The sequence below is a fragment of the Lissotriton helveticus genome, chromosome 10 (genome assembly GCF_964261635.1).
Source record: "Lissotriton helveticus chromosome 10, aLisHel1.1, whole genome shotgun sequence".
NCBI classification, from domain to species: domain Eukaryota; kingdom Metazoa; phylum Chordata; class Amphibia; order Caudata; family Salamandridae; genus Lissotriton; species Lissotriton helveticus.
The window spans coordinates 1,011,356,833-1,011,382,327 of record NC_136071.1 but is presented as its reverse complement, the minus strand read 5'-3'; the positions used below and the strand labels follow the sequence as shown (position 1 = coordinate 1,011,382,327).

The window sequence follows — 25,495 nt, the reverse complement described above, 5'->3', positions numbered from 1 at the left end:
TGAGCTCTGTCCTATCTCGCTAACAGAGCTGGAGTATTAGCAATCCTCCATATATTGGCTGCTTGTGAGATGGTGCGTTTTCTTGAAGCATCCAAAAGCTTATACTCTTTATGAGGGGGTGGAGCATCCCCTGTTGTCTGCGAGTTAGATCTCTTTCTCACATTTGACACTACCATTGAGTCTAGTGGCAACTGACCTTTAATATATGCTGGGTCAGTTGGAGGTGCTTTGTATTTCTTTTCTAGCCTAGGGTTAATTACCCTGGCTCTGACTGGGTCTTTAAATATTTCTGGTGCGTGTCTTCCCACTCCGTTAAGTATTGGCAAAGTGGTACTGGTTTTATGTGAAGACAACAGTGTGTCCATTAGAAAGTCTTCTTCTTTTGGATCTTTCTGCAAGTCTACTCCATGGAAAGTGGGTGCTCTATGAATGAGCTGTGTGAACCCAATGATGTCATCAGGGGGAGATGGCCTAGACGGGTATGCCTCGTCTTGTGGTAGATCTGGTGCATTATAGTCTTTCAATGGGTCACCTGATGGCCCAGCCATATCATCTTGATCATTTTTATCATCCATTTGATGTTCACACTCTACCTCTTGTGAGTAGGTATCCCCATAGTCCTCATGTTGTGGTATAAAGCTATGTGTATTGGCTGGAGAATGTACAGGAGAGATATCTACTGGCATTTCTACTTCTGGTGAAGGAATTCTTATAGGGGAAGTTTGAACATTCTTTTTAATAGGAACTGGCGGTGGTTTAGGATAGTGCATTTTCCTCCTCTTTTCAGGCACTGTGTATACATGTCCAATCTTTGGATGAATTTTAAGAGTTTTTTGCCTTGCATCAGGCTGGAAAAGCTCTACTATTGGCAAATCCTTTTTTGGTGCCGATTTATCTGTTTTGGGGCCGAAAGTTTTAGACTTTGCAGTGTCTATTGTCTTTGGAACGGTTCTTAGTTTCGGTTCCGAAGGTTTTTCTTGTCTTTTCTTTGTATCTGTGCTTTTTGGATCCAAAGCTTTTGTTCCCATGTGTCTAGAGTAGTCTGCCTTTGGAGCCGAAACAGGTTTCGATATCGGAACTGTTTTCGGGTCTGCTTTTTCGGTAACTTTGGGAACTTCTTTCGGTGCCGAACTTGGTTTCGGCTCGCCTGTTTTCGGTACCAAGGGATGTTTTTGGTGCCGGTGTTGACTTTGGCTTTAGTACCTTCTGCTTTTCGGGACCGACAGACTGACTCGAGCCCGAGTAGACTGGAGGCTTTTTAGTACTCTTCGCTGCCAAGCCTGAAGGTGGGGCGTCGGAAGGTTTTGGTCAGTGTGCACCTGGACCCGAAGGTGGAGGTGGAATCGAAGCCTGACCCGGTATGGTGGGGTGAACAGGATCGACGCTCTTACTCACGACCTGTTGACCAGCTGGAAGAAGATAGTCATCTTCGGATCGATCCTAGTCTCCGGAAGCTGAATCCTCTGCTTCGGAAGCGACGTCTTCTTGCTTTTCTTCGGCGTCTACCTCGATCGGCGCTTCATCGATGAGGTCTGCTGTCGACGACGGTGACCGCTCCATAGCTCTTCGAGCTCGATGGTCCCTGATGGTTTTCTTGGACCGGAATGAAGCCCAGGCCTCACAGTCTCGACTCTCGTGCTCTGGAGACAAGCACAGGTTGCAAACCTCATGAAGGTCAGTGTGGGGAAATTTGTGTCCACACTGAGGGCACTTCTTGAAGGGTGTTCTTTCCATGAGCCAAAGGCCCAATGGCGCAGTTGGGCCAGACAAACGCTGGAATCGAGAAGTGTATTCTTTCTTCGACGCGGGTAACCGGAATCAGTGTCGAAGACGATGTCGATGTTGTAGATTGATTTATGGGTTTGAAAAGAGATCGGTAACGGGACCAAACGATGAACACATCCGAGCCCGATGGCGAAAAAAAAAACAATCTGAGGATGGAGTCGATGCCCATGCGCACTACGATCTAAGGGAGGAGTCACCCAACAGACAAAGACTATTCCAAGACAACAACAAAGTGTAATCATCCGGGCCCACCACCAGGTGGTGATCTAATGCTATAGTGTGTGGTCTGCAGCCCATATGCCTCGAACATAGGTCTTACTTATATCCTTCTCATTTTCCAAGAGGGAATAGAGGTGCCCAAATGGTATGAGATTTAGGATCAGTTGGTAATGTGCAATCATATTTTCTATGAAAAAGTAGCGAGGCCACCTTGGGCTTTGTAAACACAATAAAATATAAATGGTATTGAGGAGACAATGAATTGAGATTAGCAACAAGGTATGAGGTAGTTGTAGAATCTTTCAATTCCCTATTAGGTGGTCAATAGCTTCTTGAAGCATAACAGTAGTCATGACGAAACACTGATTATTAGGATATCAGTCTGGTAGCCCAACTGATGTATGGACCAGCCAAGGAACTCCAAAAATAAAATACAAAAAGGAAGAGACCGCTTAATTTGGAGAGGTTGTAAGATCAAAAGACGGCACTTTGCTCATGCCATAAACCATTTGGGCTACCTCATACATCTTTAGCTGTCAAAGGAATATTGTTCTTAAGAGCCCAATCAAGATGTATAAACACTGCACAAGCTCTATTGTCCAATAATGCAATATTAATAGTCCACTGTGCTTAAGTTTTCAAAGCAATTGCAAAAAACAATTGATTGTCAGAACCATTCAATGAGGACCCTGTATAAGGGAGTCCTTGCATACCCACTTTCTTCTCTTCTCAGAGATTGGTGTTGTTTTAAATCCTTCTGAGGATAAGTAGGACAAGAATGTACCAAATGTCCAGAATAACCACAATAAAGACACAGTCTGGACTTCGGCCAGCGTTCCCTTTCATTCTCTATCAAAGGGCCCCTGGCTTGTCCTATTGGCAATGGTTTCTCTTGAGGTAAAACATCTATAATACATTCTGGTCTGCACAGAGGAAGGATTTTGACAGAACTGGAAAAATCTATCTTGAGCCTTCCTTGTTTTTCCCACTAGGACTCTCTTGAAGCCAGGGTTTAATTAACAAAGCAATATGTTTAAATAATGTAGTAAGAACATAAGTATGGATCAATTGGCTTTTTACCCCTCCTTAACACTATTTTAATTTGGACGTAATGTGTGTTCCACCAACCCAATTATCCTCACCTGACAATTGACAAAAAAGCTGCAGTCAATATATCTATACCACCTTGATGAATGCCACAAAAATCCCCCTTAGCACAATAGTCCAAATCAGGATGCTCAAATATCAGAAAAACAAGTAGAAAGGTAGCATAACCATCTAGGCAAGGAGCTTAGGTGATAACCAGAAGGGGGCAGAAGCTAAGGCAGGTCTGTTAAGACCGCTCATTTGAAATTCCAACTTAGCTCTGTTTTGCATTAAATGTGCAGGTTGGAAGGAAAAATGCATCATTAGAAAATCAAACAAATTCCCTCAATTACACAGGATCTCCAGAAAAATGTGGGGCAAAGAAGGGACTATTGTGATATCAGTAGACCTCTGTACTCCGATCTGTTTCAGGGCGGTAATTTCAGCACAAAGTAGTAGTAAATCACAACCCAGGTCCTGAGAAGGATGCATGACAAAGTTGAATCTATGGAGTTGCCCGAGTCTCACTCTTCAAAGGACTGGATGCTGTGAAAGTCTTTCTAGTTTAGGTCTTAATTACTTCAACAAAAGGCAACTCCTCCCAATAGTTATGGGGACACCACACACTTAATATTCACTTCAAAAGATGACAAGTGTCTTCTAAGAGGGTGGCAGTAAGAAGGAAAAAAACACAAAGGGCAGAAAGAGAACTCCTAGGCTGCACTAGTAGTTCTTGATTTAAGATGATGAATAATGTAGGAGCTGGTAAGCAAGGGACTTTCCCTATCTAAAGTTAGGGTTGAGAAACAGTCTAGCACATAGTCTTCAGAATAAGAATGTCCAATAAGGAATACAGTGCAGAAAAAGGTTTTTAAAAAATCATGGACAAAATGCATCAAAGAGGGTGATTAACATGCGAAAAATTGGGAAAGGAAGTAGAACAACGCATTCTTTTCGGACAAGAGTCCTATTTGGTCTAAGTAAGAAATGACATCCCAGAAAAAAGGTTGGAACCAGGATGGATTGTGAAATTCTGAACAGAAACACTGGAAACCAACTTAATTGGAAAGGAATTAATGTAATACTATCCTTAGCTACTTCCAGAGGAGAATGAAGTTTCCTTGAAATGGCAGGCATTGGGAAAAGAATCATATGTTTGAAATCCTACCTTTCCTCCATGCTCGCAGCTGATTTTTCAGCCTGCCACTCTGCTCAGCATGTAAAACGTTTCTAAGGCTACCGTAAAAACGGTGATGCTGACGAGTTGAAGGAAGCAATATTCTTACTGCATGAGGACCAAAGACATGCTGCCTTGCTTTTTGTAGATTGAGGTTGAACGACTATGCCAACACCTCTAGTGTGTCTTGCTCCCAGGTGCAACTGTCACACCATATTCCTCTAGCCAAACCTTACAGCATATTTGGTAGCAGGGGTGGCTCCTCCATTAATGCAGAGGAGCGTCACCACACTGAAAAATTGCCCCAAAATATAGAAAAATCAAATAGTAATAAAGTTATTTAATTAACGTTTTATTTTTCAAACCATTGTCCTGAGCCAAGTGTCAGGACAGGGGCAGGGCTTTCTGATTTCAGCTGCTGCCAGTCAAGCAGCAGCTGAAAGCAGTGACAGACAAGGTACTAAGGTTTAAAGTGTGCATGTCTTTTTGGCCAGCCGTCCTACCACCGCACAGTTTAAACCTCTCTAACCCAGCTGTCTGAAGACAGCTGGGTTAGAGACAGCATAGGGCTCAAATACCCTCGGGAGTGGCGAAAGTGGCCGCTCCCTCCAATCTTTGCGCTGCTCTCATGCAGCAGGAGAGCAGTGCTTGGAATGGTTCCTGCAGTTTCCTGGAGCCTGCCTGCCCTCCCGGAGAGAAGACCCTAGCGAGGAGGAGAATGTTGAGCCAGGAAGAAGGTAAGTGGAATGATTTTTTCTTTCTTTTTTTGTTTGCCCCGCACCACCTCCCTCCTTACATGTCAGCCGCAACGGCTGGGAAGGATACTTAAAACTTTCACATGGTTTTTTGGTAGACCAATGTCTTGGCTGAATATAACAATGTTTCCAAACTGGGGTAATGGCAGACAGATGAGGACTGAAATCCTTCAGTAACATTAGGGTTTTGAGTAATAAGAAGGCTGTCTCAATAGCAAAATGCCTGGGTGAATACACCAAATCTTAAAAGCTGTATGTAGAGAACAAGCCAACTAAGTGGGCGTAGACCATGAGATCTCCCTTTGACGAATTGGTGACTAGAAGCATTTCCCTCCCCGCATACCTCCATGGGGACTACCCCAAGTGAGGAATAGCGCCTTACAGTTGGATCGCAAATTGCGAGTATCTTTAATAACTTTACATGCACCGATTGTGAAACTGAGTAAATGCTGTGGTTTTCAACTTACAAATAATAGGATCATGGTTCCAAAAAACGCCATGAACCCCCATGGGCCAACAGGCAGAAACATGTCGACCAGAATGGTGTAGGAGTAATTAGCCTCCTAGGCATCGAACAATCCATTTTAATCATCTCCGGGGAACTTGTGAAGTAAATATGTGCTTGAGACACTAAGAAATGGGGTTACTGGTTAACTCTGCTATGAGCCCGGGTCAATCAGAAACCCACAACATTTGTCAGGTTAAGGCACAAGTAAACCCCAAATTAGCAGGGGCTCAACCTCTTGGTAGCTGGGCACAGAACAGGCAGCTTAACTTACAGGCAATGTGTAAAGTATCTGTATACTTTAAACATTAACACAGTAAAAAACATCACAAAAAGATACCACACTAGGTTGACAACATAGAGCAAATTGTAATACATAACACAAGAACAAAACAACAAAAATCCAAATCGGTAGAACCGGAGTTATGAATTTAAAAAAAAAATGAAGTGTTAAACCGTTGGGTTGTGGGGGAGGGATAGGGCTCGGAGAACTTATAAGTTACTCCACATTAATCCCACATGGACTTCATGTACACTGATATGAAGTCAATGCCTCTGTCAGGCACTACTTCATTGGAGAACCCTACATGTGCAATTATCCTAAAAAGGATTCTGGCCATCGCAGGTGCAGTCATCAACCACAGAGCGGTGGCCACTAGGTAGCAAGAGGAGTGGTACACCAAGTCCAAAATGAACCGGTTATCCAAAGCGGTATTGGGTTATAATGGTCCAGCAATGTCGATGCCTAACCTCTCAAAGGGAGTAGCCTTGACAGATAATGAGCTCAGGGGAGCCGTGTTTTCCTTGACTCCACTGGCCCGACAAGTAGGACAGGACCTGCAGAACACATCTGAAGCAATCTTTACACAGTGCCAACAAAAGTGGGCAAAATGCCTGGCAAAGGTCTGGTCTTGCCCCGGACCTCATGAGCCAAACACAAAAGGGAGGTTCTGTAACACTGGGGAACCACCAGCACGCTGGCTGCCCAGATCCAGGAACTTTAGGCTCGCTATACAGGAGGTAATTCTCCCAATATATCAGGTGATCTTCAGGGGTGTCACCTGCTGCCTGGACATCAGCTTGCCACCGGAAGTACTCTAGAGTGTGGCACTCCTCCTGTGCTTCGCAGAATTCCAACCTGGTGAACTCATCCTCAACTTGCCAAACAGCAGGCTCAGCCAGGTCACCCAGGGCAGCAATGTCCTCCCTGGTTGGATCAGGGACATCCACCTCAGGTTCCCAGTCAACCTCGACTGCAGGAACTTCAGGGGCTGGTTTCCTATGCCTCTTCTCTTGCCCTTACTCTTCTTGGCAGCTTCCTGGGCCGTTGTTCCAGGCACCCTGCACTCCTTTTTCAGGCAGCCGTGGACCACGTAGTCATACAGATTCACTTAGACAATGTGCACATCTCCAAGTGTGACCGGAGCTCTACCTCCCTCCATAGTGTGATCCAGGTCATAGCCCAACAGACAATCCTCAGTTATTTGCGCACCACCTTGAGTATTGGTCTGTGCCAGGATGCGTCACTGGCTCTATGATAAAGCATGTTACTGTTCAGTGTGTGAGGGCAATTGTAACAACCTAAATGGTTTCCCAGTACGTTTTTTGCTCCCCCTCCTATTTTCCCTTAAAGGGATTTCACATAGTCCTTCTCGTAGAGTGATTTAAAGTGCCTGCTTCGGAGAGTGAGGAAAGGCTCAATCTCCGGTCCCTTTCATTTTTGTGTATAGTGTAAAAGGTTTATTTTGCCAGGTGGTAATCATAGTTTAAACTGCACATACAGGCTGCAATGGTAGACCTGAGATGTCTCAAGTGCTACTTACGAGGGTGGCACTATCAGTACTGCAGGGTCACTGGTAGCATTTAATTTACAGGCCCTGGGCTCATGTAGTACCACTTTTCGAGTGACTAACAAGTTGACGAATCTTCACGAAATTTTCAAAACAACTTTGCTAGTCACTTCAGTTGCTGTTTGTAAAGTTTCTGGGTGATCCAACAAGTGGGGGCTGACAAAAAAAGGCGAGGGGGGTCCCAAAACACGTATTCCCCATGCAATTTTCCGAAGGAATTTTAGACTGGACTACAGTCTGAACCGCTAAATGGTATTATACCAAATTTAGCAGAAAGCTAGATCTTGGACCAGAGTGTGCTTTTTGCAATTTGGTGTAATATGCTCAGTAGTTGTGGAGTTATTAAAGTGAAAAGATTCATGTATATCTAGAGATACAGCACTAGCAGCAATGCCAAGATAAGCTGGCCACAACCCAAGAGGAAATCTGCAGCTGCCCTTTTTGTGAATCAGGACTCTGTTCCCAGGTGGGGGGAATAAAATATAAAATTGAGAGAAGAGGGTCAGGATTCAGGTACCGAGACCACATGGGAATGATGGATGGAGTCTGTGTGGAACCCCTTTCCAGCCCCCAATTTAAAAAAACACACCCTCACAGACCCACACTTGCACACCTATACAACCACTCTCAGACCCCAAAAACTCACACTGCCACTCCCAGACCCACACATGTAGATGTATTTACTCTCGCAACCTCGCAACCACTCACACACCCACACAATGACACGCCAACTCAAACATCCACTCAGACCCACAAAACCACTCAGACCCACACACACCTACTCACACATCCATACAGCCACTCTCACACCTACAGAACCACTCACACAGCCACTCCCAGACCCACTAACACAATCAGTCCCCTGTAAAAATAAAAACAAACTACACAGGAGAGAAGATATTTGCAATAATTTTCTTTTTTGCAACACTCTTTCCACTCACAACTGTCGCTCACAAGACAGTATCCTTTCTGGTGGAGGATGATGGACACCTGGAGAACGGGAAACTCAGGTGCCAAGACCCTATCATGATTCATCCCACTTAATCAAATAAGCGGAGAACCAAGATATACTGCTGCCGTGACAGTGTGGCCGAGGGTCCTCATCAGAAAATTTCCAAGAGACTGGAAAAAGACAGCAGTGTTTCATTCTTTTTGGATTATTTAAGTTTTTAGATTTCCACCATGAATGTATTGGTCTGATTGTGTTGTATATAGGTTAGTTTATGATGGCCAATCAGACTACTCATTTTCTTTGGATTTCTTTTGCCTCTAGTTTCACTTTTCAAATCTCTGAACTCTGAGCAGAGGTTGAAACACTTGTATACATAAATAAAGTATGGCAACACTGCCAACACTGCACTGGGATATGTGCACAAACAAAAACCAGGTAAGCAAATCAACCAGGTCAAAGGGGGAGCTGCCACTTTTCTAGATGGGTCCTTTTCCCATTGCAGGTTTAAAACTGGTTTCTTGAGTGATGTGTGCGCCAGTGGCTGCAGTTGTCCTCTCTTGACTTGCATAACTCGTACCCATTGGATTTTTAGACCATTTTAAGCGAGACAATCCCTAGCAGTTTGGATCTCGGACTTGAATCAAGTTGACTACCATTTGTCCCTTTAACCTATGCCATCTCAGGACCATAAACTTTTAAACAAAATATCTCTTAAAGGACAACCCAGCGCAATAACCAGATAAGTGAACTATGAACATAAAAAATACCAGCAATCTGCAGAGCTGCTCAAGAAAACCATACATTATGCATCTCACACACCTCCTCAGCCATCACACTGTAAAGCCTTGTGCTCCATAACACATTAACCACTCCTTGGTGGTCATCATGCACAACATGAAAACACTTCCCACACAGAATTAAAACAAAGTCGACATGCTTACAACCATACACTCTAAACGGTGTATCAGGCTACCCATGTAGGCAACTGCTTCAGTGACCCTGATGGGATAGCAAGTACTATATAAATGTTGCAATACAACACAAAAGTAACAGTGAAAGAAAAACTATTATACAATCCTTCTTCCATTTTTATGGGTCACTGTGGACATAAAGAACTGGTGGACCCAATTATGGATCTGAAGGCCAAACAGCCTGGGATTTGATTATGGTGTCTCCATGTATTAGATGGGGAGCATGATGTAATAAAGTTCTATATACATTGACCTAATGCTCCTGCAGTCCCAGTCCTGTGAGTTGCATTTCAGGATGTTGCAGAAGGGATGGGAATTTGCACCTCTCTACTCTGTAAAAAGTGCCAGTGTTCAACCACACCTCAAAAAGTGCAGAGACTGAGCACTAGGCATTTCTAGCACATAGTAAGCAGTGAATACTAGTCTCATGAAACATGTATGCACATACAACTAAAAAGGGTACGCAACGGGGAGCTAGAATGCAGCTATTATCAATCATTGGATCACAGTTTTCAATTACATACCTTTTTCATCACAGAAAGCTTTCTCTTCTGGTTTCAGATCTAACAAGTCATCTAATCCACCTAAATCCAAGAAAAGATGAAGAATTTTTCAGTAATTTAATACATTATTCAAAATATTTTCTGTATGGGCTCTCAGCATTCCACCTAAGAATTTGATTTTGCTAACCCTTTTGATTAGACACAGTCAAAACAAATTGTGATGCAGAAACAAAGCCATAATCTTACATAAGCAAAAGCTCACTTTAAAAACAAATTAACAAAAAAAATAATCATAGCTGCCTTAGATTACAACCACAGCACTTCATTCATGTGTTCCACTGGGAAACATATTTAGTGTCTGCTTCCACATATATACAGTGTCGTGGCACTGTAATAAACACTGTTACTATTAGAAAACTGAATTTGTTCGACTTTGGAAGGATAATAATTGAGTTTGTGACCTACAGGTTACACACTGATATTGGAGTCATGTGGCCAAACTCACTGAGCTACCTTGCTGCCTAGCCCATCTTTTTCAAGATATAGTCATCTAATAAAGAATGATTCTGTATTTTTGAACCATTTGGATGCCATATAATGTGTTTGAAGATGCAAACTAGGAGGTGTACTACACACATTCTCTCTTAGGTGTGAGCTGATCCTGCTTTACCAGTCTTCAAGGGTATGCTTGGGAAATCTCCTGTATTGCTCTAATCTGACATCAATCAACCAATCAATCAATGCAGCCACTGGGGCAGAACTGGTACCTAAACCAGGCCTTAAACTAATCAGGCTAGCATTTAGTAACTGATGCACTTCAGGATATTTAGAAAGCCGGTGAGCCAGAACTTACTACCAATATTAGTGACTGCTGGTAAAATGGAAGAGGATCCTACAGTGAACTTCTACCCTTGGGTCCAAGTCTGACTTCTTTAGAGGGGTTTCATGACCCCTTTCTTCCATCCTCTAGGAACACATAGATAATAACCGGTGTTAAAGAAAAAGGTAAAGTAGGTGTAACAACTGTTGAGTTCTGACTCTACATACACCATCTGGGGAACCTGACATACCAGAGGTAAGCAAAGAGGAAACTTCTTCCATACTCATTGGGAGAACCGTTCGAAGAGTGACACAGGGACAAGGCTTGTAATCAGGAATGGCCTTTATATCCAGAATTAAAAAACAAGACTAAATTGTCACAAGTAACTTGGGAGAGGTAAGTTACTTTGACACAGGGAAGGCTGGTGAGATGAGACTGCCTGGAAAAGAGCCTTTGAGAAGTTGGAGGGCTGAGAAATAGACTTTGAAATAGAAGGTGTCTTAGTAGCAAATAGAGTCCATTTGTAATGCAGGAGTTGTTGACATTTATGTGATGCTTTGAAAACTGAAGTATTTGTAATGCCGGAGTTGTTGACATATATGTGAGGCTTTGAATGCTGAAGTATGGGTGTGTGTGTACACAAATAAGTGCGTTTTGCTAAATGCAAATTTGTATATTGTTTTTACCAAGGATTATAGTCCGGTTTCTCTTCCTCTGATCTTAACTGGGAATGCCTAGACTACCACCAGCCTGTTAAGCCTCAAAGTATCATTCGTTAGAGAGTCTATCAGATCATCTTTAGCACTTTATTCCTGCCTACTAGCAGCTTCAAGGCACCAAGCAGCCACAGAGGTGAAACAAAGGGCCTCATTTAGAGTTTGGCAGGTGGGAGCACCTCTGTGATACCACTGCAAGGCTAAACTTGCCGCTCCCAGATTCTAGTTAAAAATGCCAGAAGGGCCTTGTTAACAACAGTTGAACCTCTATTGGCTCTGCTAGTGTAAGCCACTGACATGTCTGGCAAGGGGCCGCCAAGTCATAATGGTGGTTGTCCCACCTTGTTGGGGGCAAGATTACCATCATTTTCCCTGCCAGAGACCTGGTGGATACAGGCAGGTAAACAGCAGAGCAGACCCCCAAACGGAGGAGAATGCTCCCTGGACATCAGGTCATCTGTGTTTGTATTATGAAAACAAAATTCTACTTTGAGTGGTTTTTTTTCTCAATACAAAGAAGTTTGCTAAAAATAGTGTTAACTCATAAAACCTGGAGTGTTCTGAAAGGTGCAGGACTATTACAGCCCTCATCACAGCACAGACATCCCAGCCAGGCAGGTAGGGCTCTTTAAATAGGGCCGACTATCCTCTGCCTGAGAGAGGAGGTCATCCACACCCTGTCAAATCTGCTGATGGTCTACCAGGTTCTATAGGTCCTCAGAAGCATGGTTCACAAGGTTATAGCTGGCAGGGCATTTGACATATCAGGTATATGGTGGTCTTTGTGCATCTTTAAGGTCAACAGATGATCTTAATTTTCTATTTAATGATCATCTGGTATGACATAATCACAGAGCAAGAGCAAAGACAGAGCTGGTGAATGCAGGAAAATGGACACAAAAAAAAGATAGGCACACTCACTGTCCCTGTCCACAAAACATACACTCACCCTCCCTCTGTTTATATGCAATTGTTTTGTCAAGTCAAGGACAAAGGTGGGGATTTATCAAAGGTTATGAGGTTACAGCAGGTAGAAAAATGGCAAATGAGGTGGGCTTGGCACCACAAACAGACACCAACATATTGTAAGCCATGTGCATGGAAGGATTTCATCATGACAAAAACACACAAAGACTGATTTAGAGACTAAGGCCAGGGCTCTCACTTCTGTAAAATGCAGGCGATAATTGGTGCATACAGTAAATACAGCTATACAGGTGTGGGGGGATTTAATGGAAACATAATTAACGTCTCCCAAGTTTCCCATCACTACAAGAACTGCATACACATCAAATTATGTGCACTACATCAGGTTCTTGCAGGACTCTTTCCGCACCCTCTGAAGCAAAGCACAAAACAGTTGGCGGTACCAGTGTGCAACTGTAATTTGGGACATTTTTAGATACTGAGTTGAGACAACTGTACAGATCAGGCAGGTGGAAGGGAAGGCAGTGAGGAATCTGTGCTTGGAAAGCATTCACAAGAAAGAGCGTTCTTGAAAGATTGTTCACTTTGACAGACCTTTTCTGCACAGCTTTACCTTTCTTTACCTGGGAGAACGTCACAAAAAGCTGTTTCTCCAAGCAATAGTCTTTGGTGCAATAAATGTTCCAGGCTTAAAGCTCTTGTGGGGTCCAGCAGATGGAGTCTCTCCTCCCTTTGTTAGGGGTGAGTCAGGGTACAGAACACTGGGTGGGTGCTGGATTGCCCAATGTAAAAAGTAGTCACAACTTTCGACAAGAAGGCCGCCTAGGACTCTGCATCAGTTTGTATGGAAAAAGATGGTGTAGTGCAGTGGAACAGAGAGAGCCTGTAGCTCACTCAAGCAATGAGAGGAAGTGACTGATAACAGAACAGACAAGATAACAGCTTGAAAAGTGTCGACCCTGCAGACTTCACACCAGGTCACAAATTGGTCCCAGTGCCTGGCATAAATAGACTTTGTGGAAGCGCACTTGGTATCTAGGATGGCATCCTCAACTTCGGTTTGCAAATCAAGCACAGTCAACTGCCACCGTGTTCTGGGCACCACACTCTCCCTGCCTGACTGGGGCCACCTAGAAGACTAGGGCTCAGACATTCCTGATTTTTCTTCAGAATTCTGAGCAGGAGAGGCAGAGGCAGGAAGGCAAACAGGAGTTGTGTGTCCCACCCAGTCGAAATACCTCTCATAGCTGGGATTTTTCTTGGAAATGCCAGTGCATAAAAGTCTGGAGACTGCTGGTTCTCAATGGTGGCAAAAAGATCTAACCAAATTTTCCACCTGTTGATAGAAGACACCCGTACCACCATGGGGTGCAGCCAACATCTGTAATCCGCCAGGTTCCGCTGGCTGGGCGTGTCCGCTCTGATGTATGATGCTCCCTCCATGTTGTTCATAATCTGGGAGATGGCTTCACTTTCCAACTACCTCCAAATGTGTCGCGCATCCTGGCAACGGACTCAAGACCCTACTACTTGTTGCAATACCACATGGCAGTGGTATTCTCGGCAAGAACCTGTACCAGCCTCACCTTGATGGACAGAAGGAAGGACTTTAGGGTGAGGCAAATAGTCCACAACTCCAAAAGATTGATTGGGAGTCTGGTTTCTGCCGGAGAACAGAGCCATCTTGTACCAAACTCACCTAAATGAGCTCCCCAACTCAGATGCATCCATCACTAAGGTCAGGTATGGGTGGGGAAAGAAAAATCAAGCTGCTGGTCAAAGCTGGGTAGCATTCAACAAGGTCTCCTTGGTGTTGTGCCCACTGACACTTCAGATCCCACGATGAGCCTGTATATCTCACCTGGCGATGCGGACCAGCAGGGTGCATGAAGCTAAAAGGACAAGTAGCCTCAGAGCTGCTCTCACTGAGATGCAGGACATAGGCTGAAACATCAGGGTGATAGCCCAAGTTTCCTAGACTCATTGGAATGGCAGAAAGGCCCTGAACTGCACTGTGTTTGTAAACAACGCCTCTGCAAAGGAGTCAGGCGGGACTTCTGCTAGCCCTATTAAACAGGTGCCAGGTCTGAAACTCCACCACATTTTTTTTATGTAATCAGCTTTTTGTATTAAGAGAGAATTACAAAAACAATCCAAAAGGAAAAAATATATATAGAACAGCTTGGTAAAGTTACAAAACAAAAACAGGCAGAGAAATCTCAAGGTTACAGTATTCAAATCTGTATTTTGATAATCACCAGTCGTAGAATGGAGTTCAGCAGATGTTTCTGGTCCAATGCATTTTACAGGAAGCGATGGACAAAGGAACAACATTTAGATTCAATGTCAGGGTAAAGACATGTGTGGCCGTCAACCACCAAGAGGGCCAGAATCAGTATATCGGAGTATAAAACCGCTATTGACTGTCTCTGCAGGTGTAGATGAGGCTAGCGCAGCGGAAGCTACAATTGGGTCTATGAATGAATGAGGAAGAGATCATTGGAAAGGGGGGAGGGGTTGGGAAATCTACACTGGGTTAGAGCAAAACAGCATTAATTGCCAGTATAGGGAAAGTTAATCATGGCAGTAAGCAGCATAATGTGGGTAGTTTTTGAAAGGGGGGCGGGGGGGGGTTGCACATGTGGATCGTATCTCTGCCTTTATCCAGTACCAATGGGGAGCATCCCTCACATAGCCCAGCAGGGCCACAAGGGGAGTCCTACAGGGGCAGTCGTCTGTTATGGAAGCAATAGCACTGTATACAGTGGTTCAGAAATGGGCCAAGTAGGAGAAGTCCCATGCCAAGTGGAGAAAGGCATTGCTATATGCGCAACACCGCCAGTCTTCAGAAACAACCATGAAGTTTAGATGGGCAGGGTAAGATTCATCCAGTGAAGGAAGCGGAGATGCAGCAAGTGAAATCTGTAGTTTGGGGGGAGGGGGGGGCAGTGGGGGGGGGAGGGTGTAGTTTTTTTATTCAGAGTGCAGCAATATCGCCACTGGTCCACAGTGAGTTTGGGGGAAAGAGGGGCGTGGCTCATGTTCCGCTACACAACCATGAAAGTCCACTGTTGCATTGGTTTGCATGGTCATATAGAGATGCGCAGTCAGAATCTGGGTTGATGAATTGCCTAATAATATGTCAAGTACATGAAGGGTGGGGGGCATGGTGAATGTATGGTGTAGAGGTTTACGGGTCGCTTTGAATCTATAATGTATGAAAAACATCCAGAAGGTGTGCTGTGGGATTGCAAGTATATTTTGTACTGGCAGAAATTGCTTGTCAGAGTAGAGATCGCCCATTTTGATCATCCGTCATCTAGTTGGCAGCACCCTGCCATCTACAGCTACCTGTAGCAAAGGATGGCCCTTTAGGGGTATATTGAGCAAGTAAAGGCATGGCGCACAAGCTCATAGTCGGTCCAGCACCCATGTGTGGCAGGCCACAGTACCAGTGGTCATGGGCAGGCAGATAAATGGCAGTGTCTAGCGGTCACGGCGCTGACTACTTCAACAGTGCAGTGTGTCCGGAAGAGGGTGGGGTGCCACAAAAAAGAGCAATTTGCGCTTGCGCAGAGTAGTCAATGGAGGAAGTGCAGTGGGAGGGGTATGGGTATCTTAATGAAAAATAAAGGAATTTGGCGAGTACAACCATTTTTGCAATCGCGATTCTGCCTGTCATAGAAAGGTGCAACAGAGTCCAAATCGACACCCACTCTTTGAGCAAGGTCATTAATGTGCATAATTGGCTTTCAAAATGTCAGCAATGTCCGTGCTGACCAATATGCCCAGGTATCGGACCAGTCCCTCTGCAGGGGATATTCAGTAATAATGCGGTCTTTCACTGAGGCGAGTGGGAAAAGTACAGACTTGGACCACTTAACGTGCATGCCGGATTGTCTAAAAAATTGCATTACTTCACGTATTACGGGTAAAAGATTGGTCTACAGTTAGCAAACGGATAAGGTGTCACCATCCGCGTACATAGAGAATAGAATGCCGCTGTCCCGAAATGCAGGTCCCTTCCGTGAGTGATGTCTGAGGCCGGCCGCCAACGGTTGCATTGCAATTGCAATTGCGATTAGGATAGGGGACAAAGGTCAGCCTTAGTGAGTGCCTCTGGTCAGGAAAGGGGTCAGTTACTTTATTTATGCACACTCTAGCCCACAATGACATAAAAGGGAGCTTGAACCAGCTGATAAAACTTGGGCTAAGTCCAAGGCGCTGCAGAAGTTCAAACAAATAGGGTCCCTCCAGGTAGTCAAAGGCCTTTGGTAGCATCAAGAAGGATCGCCGCCATCTTGACTTTGGTGTCAATGGAGTGCATGAATGCAAACATTGTGCAAAGGTTATTGAACGTGCTGTGTCCAAGGACAAACACAGTCTGGTCAGGTAGGACAATGTCTGACAGTAATAGTAGCAGTTTGTTTGCTAGCTGCTTAACAAGTATTTAATGGTCCCCAATTATCCTGGACAACAGGCGATCCGAGTCGCACTGATGGGGTGGGGGGTTTCCCGGGTTTCAAAATAGTAACGATTTCTGCCTCACACAGTGTAGAAGGTAGAGTATTTATCCAGAGAGCCTCCTAATAGAAGGCCAAGAGATCGGGGCGAGAATCTATGCATATTTTTATAGAAGGATAGATTAAGGCCACCAAGTCCCAGAGCTTTGCCCCTAGGCATGTATAACCTGCACAATCTCTTCAGTGGTGAAGTGGACATCAAGATATTGCCTATGGGAGTTTGAGCCAAAGGAGTTGAACAGAATCTAGGAGCTCACCCAGTCGGCCGGAATTGGGGGTCGTTGTGAACCTAGAGGTTTGTATAAATATTTGTCATACTGTGCCGGACGCCTGCAGGGTCTGTGATATGCTGGTCATCTACTAGTTCAGTGATGGGATTGCAGGCCTAAGGCTTCCGGAGTAGTCAAGCGAGCATGGATACCGCCCTATCTCCCTCTCCATAATGTCTTGTAGTTGCTTTCCTGCCCAATGTATATGCCTCACGGACAACCTCCTCATCATCATTTTCACAAAGTTAACGTCTAATGGAAGCAAGGATTTTGGTGTCGCCAAGTCATAAAAAGGGAGCTCAGATACATAGATAGATGGATTCTTTTTTGTACAATGAATTAAAATCATTACAATAAAGCCCCCAAGTTTCTAAGGGAGTACAATATACATTTAGCTTCTAACAGGCGAGTACTAAAATGGTATACTTCGTGAGGCAGTTGAAAGCAAAAACTTAAGATTCTCTGCATCCAATGCCTGTGCATTTGCCTCTAGTATACGTTCCTGTACAAAGGCCTAGGTAAAAGGCAGGGTACTGATATTCAGAGTCTAGGTATGAATTCCAAATGAACAAGTTACTTACCTTCGGTAACAATATATCTGTAAGAAACATAGGTTAGTTATAGATTCCTTACCTAAGAATATTCCCCAGGCGCCAGATTGAATCCAGAAAGTTTTTCGTCAGCAGTACCCCTGCGCATCAGTAGGTGGCGTCGGTCAACTTCGCGTACGTTGTCTGCATCGAGGTCACCAGGATGACGTTGCAGAAGTTACTTAGATGCCGTCAGTTCTGTACACGACTTTGCGCGCCAGGAACGCAGAGCCATTCAAGACACTGACCACTGGTGCACAAAACTAGGGCCCTGAAAGGATATCCTTAACCCTAGAAATCAGATCACAGAATGGGTGGGGCGGTAAGGAATATATAACGAACCTATGTGTCTTGTTCATCTGAAAGAAACAGTCAGTTATAAATTCCTTACCTTAGAATAGATACCCCAGCAATACCAACCCCAGAGGTGGGTCTGCAAACCAAGATCACACCAGAAAGTCCTGGAGAACAGAGCGGCCGAAGAAGCCGTCACTGCGGACTTGGCTGTCCAGGCAGTAGTGTCTCGTAAACGTGTGTAGCGATGCAGACATAGCTACCTGTCAGATATCATGTAGGGGGACTCCCTGTCCCAAAGCAGTAGTAGCTGCCGTCGCCCTGGTAGAATGGGCACTTAGCCAAAGGATACCAGGCTTTGATGCACAGAATGACCCATCTGGAGATGGTCCATTTGTTCACGGCCCGACCTTTCTTAGCGCCCACGTAACCAACAAAGAGCTGGTCGTCCACACGGAATTGTTTGGTGCGATCCTAATAGAAGGAGAGCACACGCTTTGGATCGAGACGGTGGAGCCTCTCTTCCACTTTTGAAGGATGTGGAAAGAAGGTGGGCAAAGTGATGGTTTGGCTAATATGAAAAGAAGTGGCCACCTTTGGAAGAAAGGCAGGTCGAGTTCTGAGGATGACCTTGTCCGGATGAACAACCAGAAAAAGAGGCTTGGACGACAGAGCTTGTAACTTACTCACCCTGCGCGTAGAGGTGATGGCCACCAGAAAAGCAGTTTTGAGAGCCAAGAGTGAGAGAACAGTTATGTTGCAGCTCGAAGGGAGCGCACATAAGATAGGTTAAGACCAAGTTCAAGTCCCACTGAGGCATTACGAAGGGAGAAGGAGGAAACAGATGACTCATGCCCTTAAGAAATCTATTTACAATAGGGGACTTGAAAAGAGAAGGCTGATTAGGAAGCCTGAGAAAGGCTGAAATGGCCGAGAGGTAGCCCTTAATAGTGCCCAGAGCAGAGCCCTGCTAGGCCAAAGAAAGGAAGAACAAGAGAACCTCAGAAAGAGGGGCAGAAAGGGGATCCACAGCCTTTGCTGTGCACCATGCCACAAACGTATTCCACCTGCAGGCGTTTACAGTCTTAGTGGAGGGACGCCCTGGCTGCCAAGATTACATCACAGACTTCGGGAGGCAAGTCTTATGACGTCAACTGCTCAATCTCCACACAAGGCGGTTGAGGCTGGACAGGTTCAGGTGGAGGAGCATCCCCTGCTGCTGCGACAGAAGATCCTCCCGAAGAGGCCGTTGGATTGGGGGGGGAAATCGATGGCCATGTTCAGCATCCCTGGATACCAGACTGTTCGTGCCCAGTCCAGAGCCACAATAATTACTTGGGCCCGGTTGCGCTTGATCTTCTTCAGCTCTCTGGGCAGAAGTGTTATAGGCGGAAAGGCGTATAGAAGATCGCAACTCCATTTGCGATGAAAAGCGTTGTCAAGCGAGTGCTGCCTTGGAAATGCCAACACGCAGAATTGCTGACATTGCGCATTTGCTTCAGCGGCGAATAGATCTAACGAAGGTTCTCCCCACTGTTGAAAGAAACCCTGCACCACCTCCTAGTGAAGATGCCATTTGTGATCCATCATACACCTGCGGCTGAGTTTGTCCCCCCTGGCATTCAGTGAACCTGCCATATGTTGAACCACCAGGGATATGCCCTGATGTACCGGCCATGTCCAGAGACGGAGGGCCTCTTGACATAGGGTCCACGACTCTACCCCGTCTTGTTTGTTGCAGTACCACATGGCAGTGGTGTTGTACGTGAACACCCGCACTACTCTTCTCCGGACAGAGGGAAGGAATGCCTGTAGTGTAAGACAGATCGAGAAGGTCGATGTGGAGCTCGGACTCCGCCGGAGACCAGAGGCCTCTGATCTCCGCCTCTCCCATGTGACCGCCTCATCCCAGAAGGGATGAGTCTGTCACCACTGGGTGTTCTGAATGGGGAGAGGGATCTGCCGTTGACCCAATCCTTGGTTATGAGCCACCACTGCAACTGTCGTGCAGTGCCCTCCGAGATCTGGACGCAATTGGACAGATTCCCCTGATGCGCCCACTGGAACTTCAGGTCTCACTGCAGAGCCCGCATATGCCACAGGGCATGATCGACCAGCAGGATGCAGGAGGCCATTAGGCCCATCAGCCTGACCGAAACCCGGGATAGAGGCTGAAAATTCAGAATCAAAGCCCAAATATCCTGGACTCGCTGTTAGGGAGGATAAACCCGAAACTGTGTCGTGGCCAGAAAGGCTGTGATGAAGAGGAGCTTTCTGAGAGGGAGTCAGGTGTGACTTCGGCACGTTGAGGGAGAACGCCAGCGAATGCAGGAGGTCGTCTGTAGCCTGGAGGTGGGAGACGAATGCCTGGGGCGAGCCCGCCTTCAACAACCAGTCATCGAGATAGGGGAAGATTGGAATCCCTGATCTGCGCAGATGAGCTGCGACCACCACCATCCCTTTCGTGAACAGCCGAGGGGCGCTGGTAAGACCAAAGGGGAGAACGGTAAATTGAAAATGCTCGTGGTCTACCGTGAACCGCAGGTAACGCCGGTGGGCCGGCAGGACGGGGATGTGAAAATAAGCGTGCTGCAAGTCCAACGCTACCATCCAGTCTCCAGGGTCGAGGGTAGACAAGACCTGAGCTAGGGTCAACATTTTGAACTTCTCCTTCCAGAGGAAGCAGTTGACGTCCCTGAGATCCAAGAAAGGACGCAGGCCCTTGTCCTTCTTGGGCACCAGAAAGTAGTGGGAATAACAACCATGACCTACTTCTGGGGCAGGAACAAGCTCAATGGCTCCCTTGGCCTAGAGAGCCATAACTTCCTGTCGGAGAAGGACCAGACATGCGATGGTACTGGGGTGGCCTGGCTGGAGGGAGTAGCTCCTTCAGACTATCTGCAAAACCCACCTGCCCGACGTGATGGTGTGCCAGTGGCGGAGGTGATGGCGATCCTGCTGCTCACTGGTGTTTGATGGGCTTGAAAGTTCGGACTAGGAGGGTTTGGAGCCTGCTGCAGGGGGGGGGGGGGGATTTGGGGGGGTGGGACTGGTCCACCTGCTGGCCCCCAGAACCACGTCTGTGGTTCCCACATCTTTGGCTGTGCTGAGGTTGAACAGCGTGTGCTGGCCTGTGGCTCTGAAAGGAAAGGAACGTGTTGGGACACACCTTCCGTGGCTACGAAAGGGGTGAAAAGCAGATCGTGCAGGATACGTGGTGGAGACACCCAAGGAATTGGCTGTAGCCCGAGAGTCCTTGAAGAGCTCAAGCGCACTGTCAGCAGTGTCGCCGTACAGGTGACAGCCATCAAAGGGCATGTCCATCAAGGTGTTATGGACATCACCAGAAAAGCTAGTAGTTCTCAACCAGGCGTGACAGCAAAGCAGCGCCCCTGATGTTGACATGGTCCTACCCTACCCAGTGAGTCAGCAGTGTCCAGTTCACAGCGGATGGAAAACTTTGCGGCATCTCTCCCCTCGGCAACAGCATGGGAGAGCACGGCCCGGGCCTCCTCCGGACACTAAGGCAGCACCTGCTCCACTGTATCCAACACGGAGTGGGAATAATAGTCTAAGAGGCATGCAGTGTTCACCGACCGCAGCCCTGAGCTGTAGGAAAAAAACTTTCTCCCAAACTGATCCAGTTTCTTGGATTCCCTGTCCGGTGGTGCAGTAGGGGATGCACTTTTGGACGCTGAGACTTGGACTACCATCTCTCGGGCGGGGTGTTGGGAGAGGAAAGTGGGGTCGCCAAGGGCCGGGCGGTGTTGGGCAACCATCCTATCCAAGGAGCCCCTGTGGTGGGCCTGGGCCAGGTGCCCAAAAAGATGTCCGTGAGGGCTTCATTAAACAGCAGCAGGGGCTCCGAAGAGCTCGCTGCCGGTTCAAGCACCTCTGTCAGGAGGTTAGTCCTGACGGCCACAGTAGGTAGCTCGAGGTGTAGGGCCTTGGCCACCCTACGCAACACCACTGCGAAAGACGCTGCCTCCTCCGTAGCCATGGTAGGAGGAGACATGCAAAGGTCTGGTGAGGTGTCCAGACGACTGGCAACCCCAGTTCCTCTATCCTCTCTCCAGTATTCCAGCTGAGCAGTGAGAGGGTCCTCAGAACCATCCCAGTCTTCCTCACTCTCCGCTGGCTGCCAAACTTGCTGAAAATGGCCAGGGTGCAATGCAGGTAAAAAAGTACCCATCGGCGCTGGAGCCGGCGTCGGTCGATGCCGGTCTGGCTCCGTATCCACATCTGGTTGGAAGCCAGGGTCGACGCATGCTGAAGGTCCGGCTGGCTGTGGACGTGGTGTCAGTGGAGTCGGCGCCGGTGGACATGTTGCGAGGTTGACCGGTGCCGATCCGGATCCATGCCTGGATCCAAGCAGAGGCCTAGGGCCTCCAGTCGAGTCTGCGGGGCCGGAATGAGCACCGGCGGAGTCGGGCTGCCTAAAGATGGCATGCATCGCTTCGTAGAAAGCTTGAAGCTGGGCTGGGGTTGCTCCCGGGAAGGCCTGAGTTGACCCAGAAGGCTCCACACACGGAGCCACTGGAGTGGCACCACCTGCACCCTTCGTCACGTCTGCCGACGGATGAGGGGAAGTCGAAGAGTGACTATGCTTCTTCAACTTCTTCTTGTCCTTCGACCTACCTGACCCAGAGTGCAAAGACTTCGACGACGAGTGATGATGGCTCCGTGATTGGTCCCGTGACCTCCCACGTGACCGGGACCTCGAAAGACGCGGAGCAGACTTCAGTGCCTCGAGGAGCTTTCGGGACCGCTCTCGCAAAGACTTTGGGGCCATGATTCGGCAGTCGGATCATGACTTGGGGTCGCGCTCGCGCTCCAGGCAGTAAAGGCACACGTGGTACAGATCCGTCACCAACATCAGACGAGTACAGGAACCGCAGGCCTTGAAACCGGACATCCTTCGTGCACCAGCAGTGTATGTAAGACTCGAAAAGAAGTCGACAAAAGTCACAAAAAGTCAGTCAAAAAATGACTGGGGGTACCGCTCTCTCCAGATCTTCGCATGCTGGTGCAGAAAAAGAAAGAACTGACAGTCAGCACGCGAGGGCGGCGTCTAAGTAACTTCCGCGACATTAGCCCGGTGACCACGACGCCGACGAACAACGCCACCTACCAACGAGCAAGGGTACTGCTGACTAACAACTTTCCAGATCCAGTCCGACGCCTGGGGAATATTCTAAAAGAAGGAATCTATAACTAACAGTTTCTTTCAGATCTAAGGCCTAGCTCGAGTGGAGTGTTTAGAGTGCGATGTTTTAACTTCATGATGAGTTGGGGAAACCTACCATGAGAATAGAATTACCCAACCTCCCAGGCACTGGTTGCGTCAATTGTAGGTTTCCTTGCTGATACCCTGGGGAAGTGTAATACGTTTAGTGTGCATAAGGAGTACATCTTTAGAGATGGAGGCATCCAGCATCCTTAGGCTTAAGGTGCTCGGATTACCTCTAGTGAATAGGCTAGACTAAGGCCTAAATAAATTGCAGTTTTTTTTGTGGCATATTCCCTTAAAATAAGGTGGAGACTATTAAATGTAATGGATAAAAGGGCCTACGGTGGTGGCAGCATTGTGTGAACCATGATCATAAAGAGCTTAAGCGGACATGAAATACTCAATTCTCCTGAATCCCTGGAGCCTAATGCTTTGGCTTACCGGACCTGCATAGTCAACTCTTGATGCCCATATAAAGTGCAATGTTTTCAGATCATAATTTTTATGGTCGCGGTGGTGTTCATGGTCGTGAGTGGAGTCCATTGGGAAATGGAGGGCTGGCTGGTGTCTTGGGAGGTGGAGGGCTGGCTGAGGTGTCTTGTGGGTGGTCGGTGAAGTTGTCGTAGAGTGTTCTGATCCTGAGGTGGAAGAAGGTTCTGAGCTTGTCGGAGAGGTCAAGGGACGGGGGTGATGCCTGTGGCTTCGCTGCGTGGGTTGGTGAAGTCCTGAATGATGTTGAAGAATTCCTTGGAGTTGGGAGTATTTTGTTGTGGATGAAGTTCCTTTTGGTTATTCTGATTTGGCTGTGGTAGTCCATCATGGCTTTCTTGTAGGTGGCGTGTCCGTCAGTTGACTGGGTAATCCTCCAGTTCTTTTTCAGGCGTCTGCAGGTGCGCCTGGCTTCCTGGAGGTCAGTGGTGAACCAAGCGGCTTTTCTGGGGCGTTGTTTGCCGGGGTTGCGTAGCGGGCGAGCTAGTCTGCGCAGTTGGAGATTCACATGTGGAGTTCTCTGGCTGCTGTGTTTGCGTCGGATGCCCAGGTGTGGTTGTCACTGGAGAGGGTGGAGTTTAGTTGCTTGTCGGTGATCTTGCTCCAGTTACTTTGTGGGGATGGTTTAGGTGCTTTGGGTCTTTAGACGTTAAAGTGGACGCAGTGGTGGTCGTTCAACGGTGGTTGTGTAGTGTGGCTGAAGGGGAGGTGTTTCCAGCGGCAAAGATGGGGTCGAGGGTGTGCCCTGCCCAATGTGTCGGTGTGTTGATGAGTTGGTTGAGTCCGATGTTGGCGAGGTTGTCACAGTGGATGGTGGAGTTGGGGGGTCTCTGTGGTTGTCGAGGTGGAAGTGGACATCTCCGATGAGTATGTAGTTCGTTGATGCGATGGTGTGGGGTGCGATGAAGCCCGTGATGGTGGTGGCGAAGGGTGTCCGGGGCCAGGGGGTCTGTAGATGAGTGTCCCACGGAGTGTGGTCTTGGGGCTGTTTTTTGATGTGAAGTGCAGGTTTTCTGCGGAGGGGAGGGTCTCGCTGGAGGTGGTGAGGCGGAGGGTGGTTTTGTGGACTATGGCGAGGCCTCATCCTGGGTGGTTGGGGCAGTCCTTCCTCTCGATCTTGTAGCCGTCCGGTATGGTGGTTTTGTTGTAGGGAGCGGAGGCAGCGTTGGTCCAGGTCTTTGTGAAGAAGGCAACATAGGGCGAAAGTTGAGTAGGTTCCAGATTTCCATGGCATGCTTGTGTACGGAGCGCACATTGAGGAGAATGCAGCTGAGGGTGTCGTCGGTGTTGGTGCTGGTGGTTGAGGTGGTGGTGAATGTCCGGCGGCAGTGGAGGTAGTCTCATCAGCTGTTTTTTCATGGCCTGATCAAAAGGCAGTGAGAGGTATGTAGGTAGTACCCCTGGTTCACACATTGTTATGGCCCAAGCCCCTTGTGCCAGTTTGTTCTGGGCCTGCACATCCTTTTCCCTAGATCTTAATTTTGCTTGCTTGACCAACAGTTTTGAGGTTGGGTTGCAGGGAGGTCAATTACCAAAATTCCTCGAGCCTCCAAGACAACCAATGCATGGTTTACGAACTATGCTTGTTAAGGTATTGTTTATTACTTCCCAATTACCTGTTTTAGCGTATTATTCTGCTGCCTGCTTGGTTGTGAGGCAGTAAGTCAGGACTTTCACCTTCACCTTCAGTATCAAATGCAGTGAAAACAGGCCAAATTCTTGCAGAATTTGGACATGTTTAGGGCAAATAGGCATGGAAAAGGCTTTCAGAGGGTGCCCTGTCAAACCAATTGGCCATCTGATCTCTGAATGTCAGTTATCCATAGGCGATGGT

At 47.1% G+C, this 25,495-nt stretch overlaps 1 protein-coding gene across 5 annotated transcripts in view; it reads right to left on the bottom strand.

The window, feature by feature from the left end:
- The window catches only part of ICA1 (islet cell autoantigen 1), a 403,261-nt gene that overhangs the window by 164,211 nt on the left and 213,555 nt on the right, over positions 1–25,495 (bottom strand). For all 5 annotated transcript variants that reach the window (XM_078663689.1, XM_078663690.1, XM_078663691.1 and 2 more), the window contains one exon: positions 9,825–9,884. In XM_078663689.1, the coding sequence (XP_078519815.1) occupies positions 9,825–9,884 (60 nt within the window). The remainder of the gene's footprint in view (positions 1–9,824; positions 9,885–25,495) is intronic.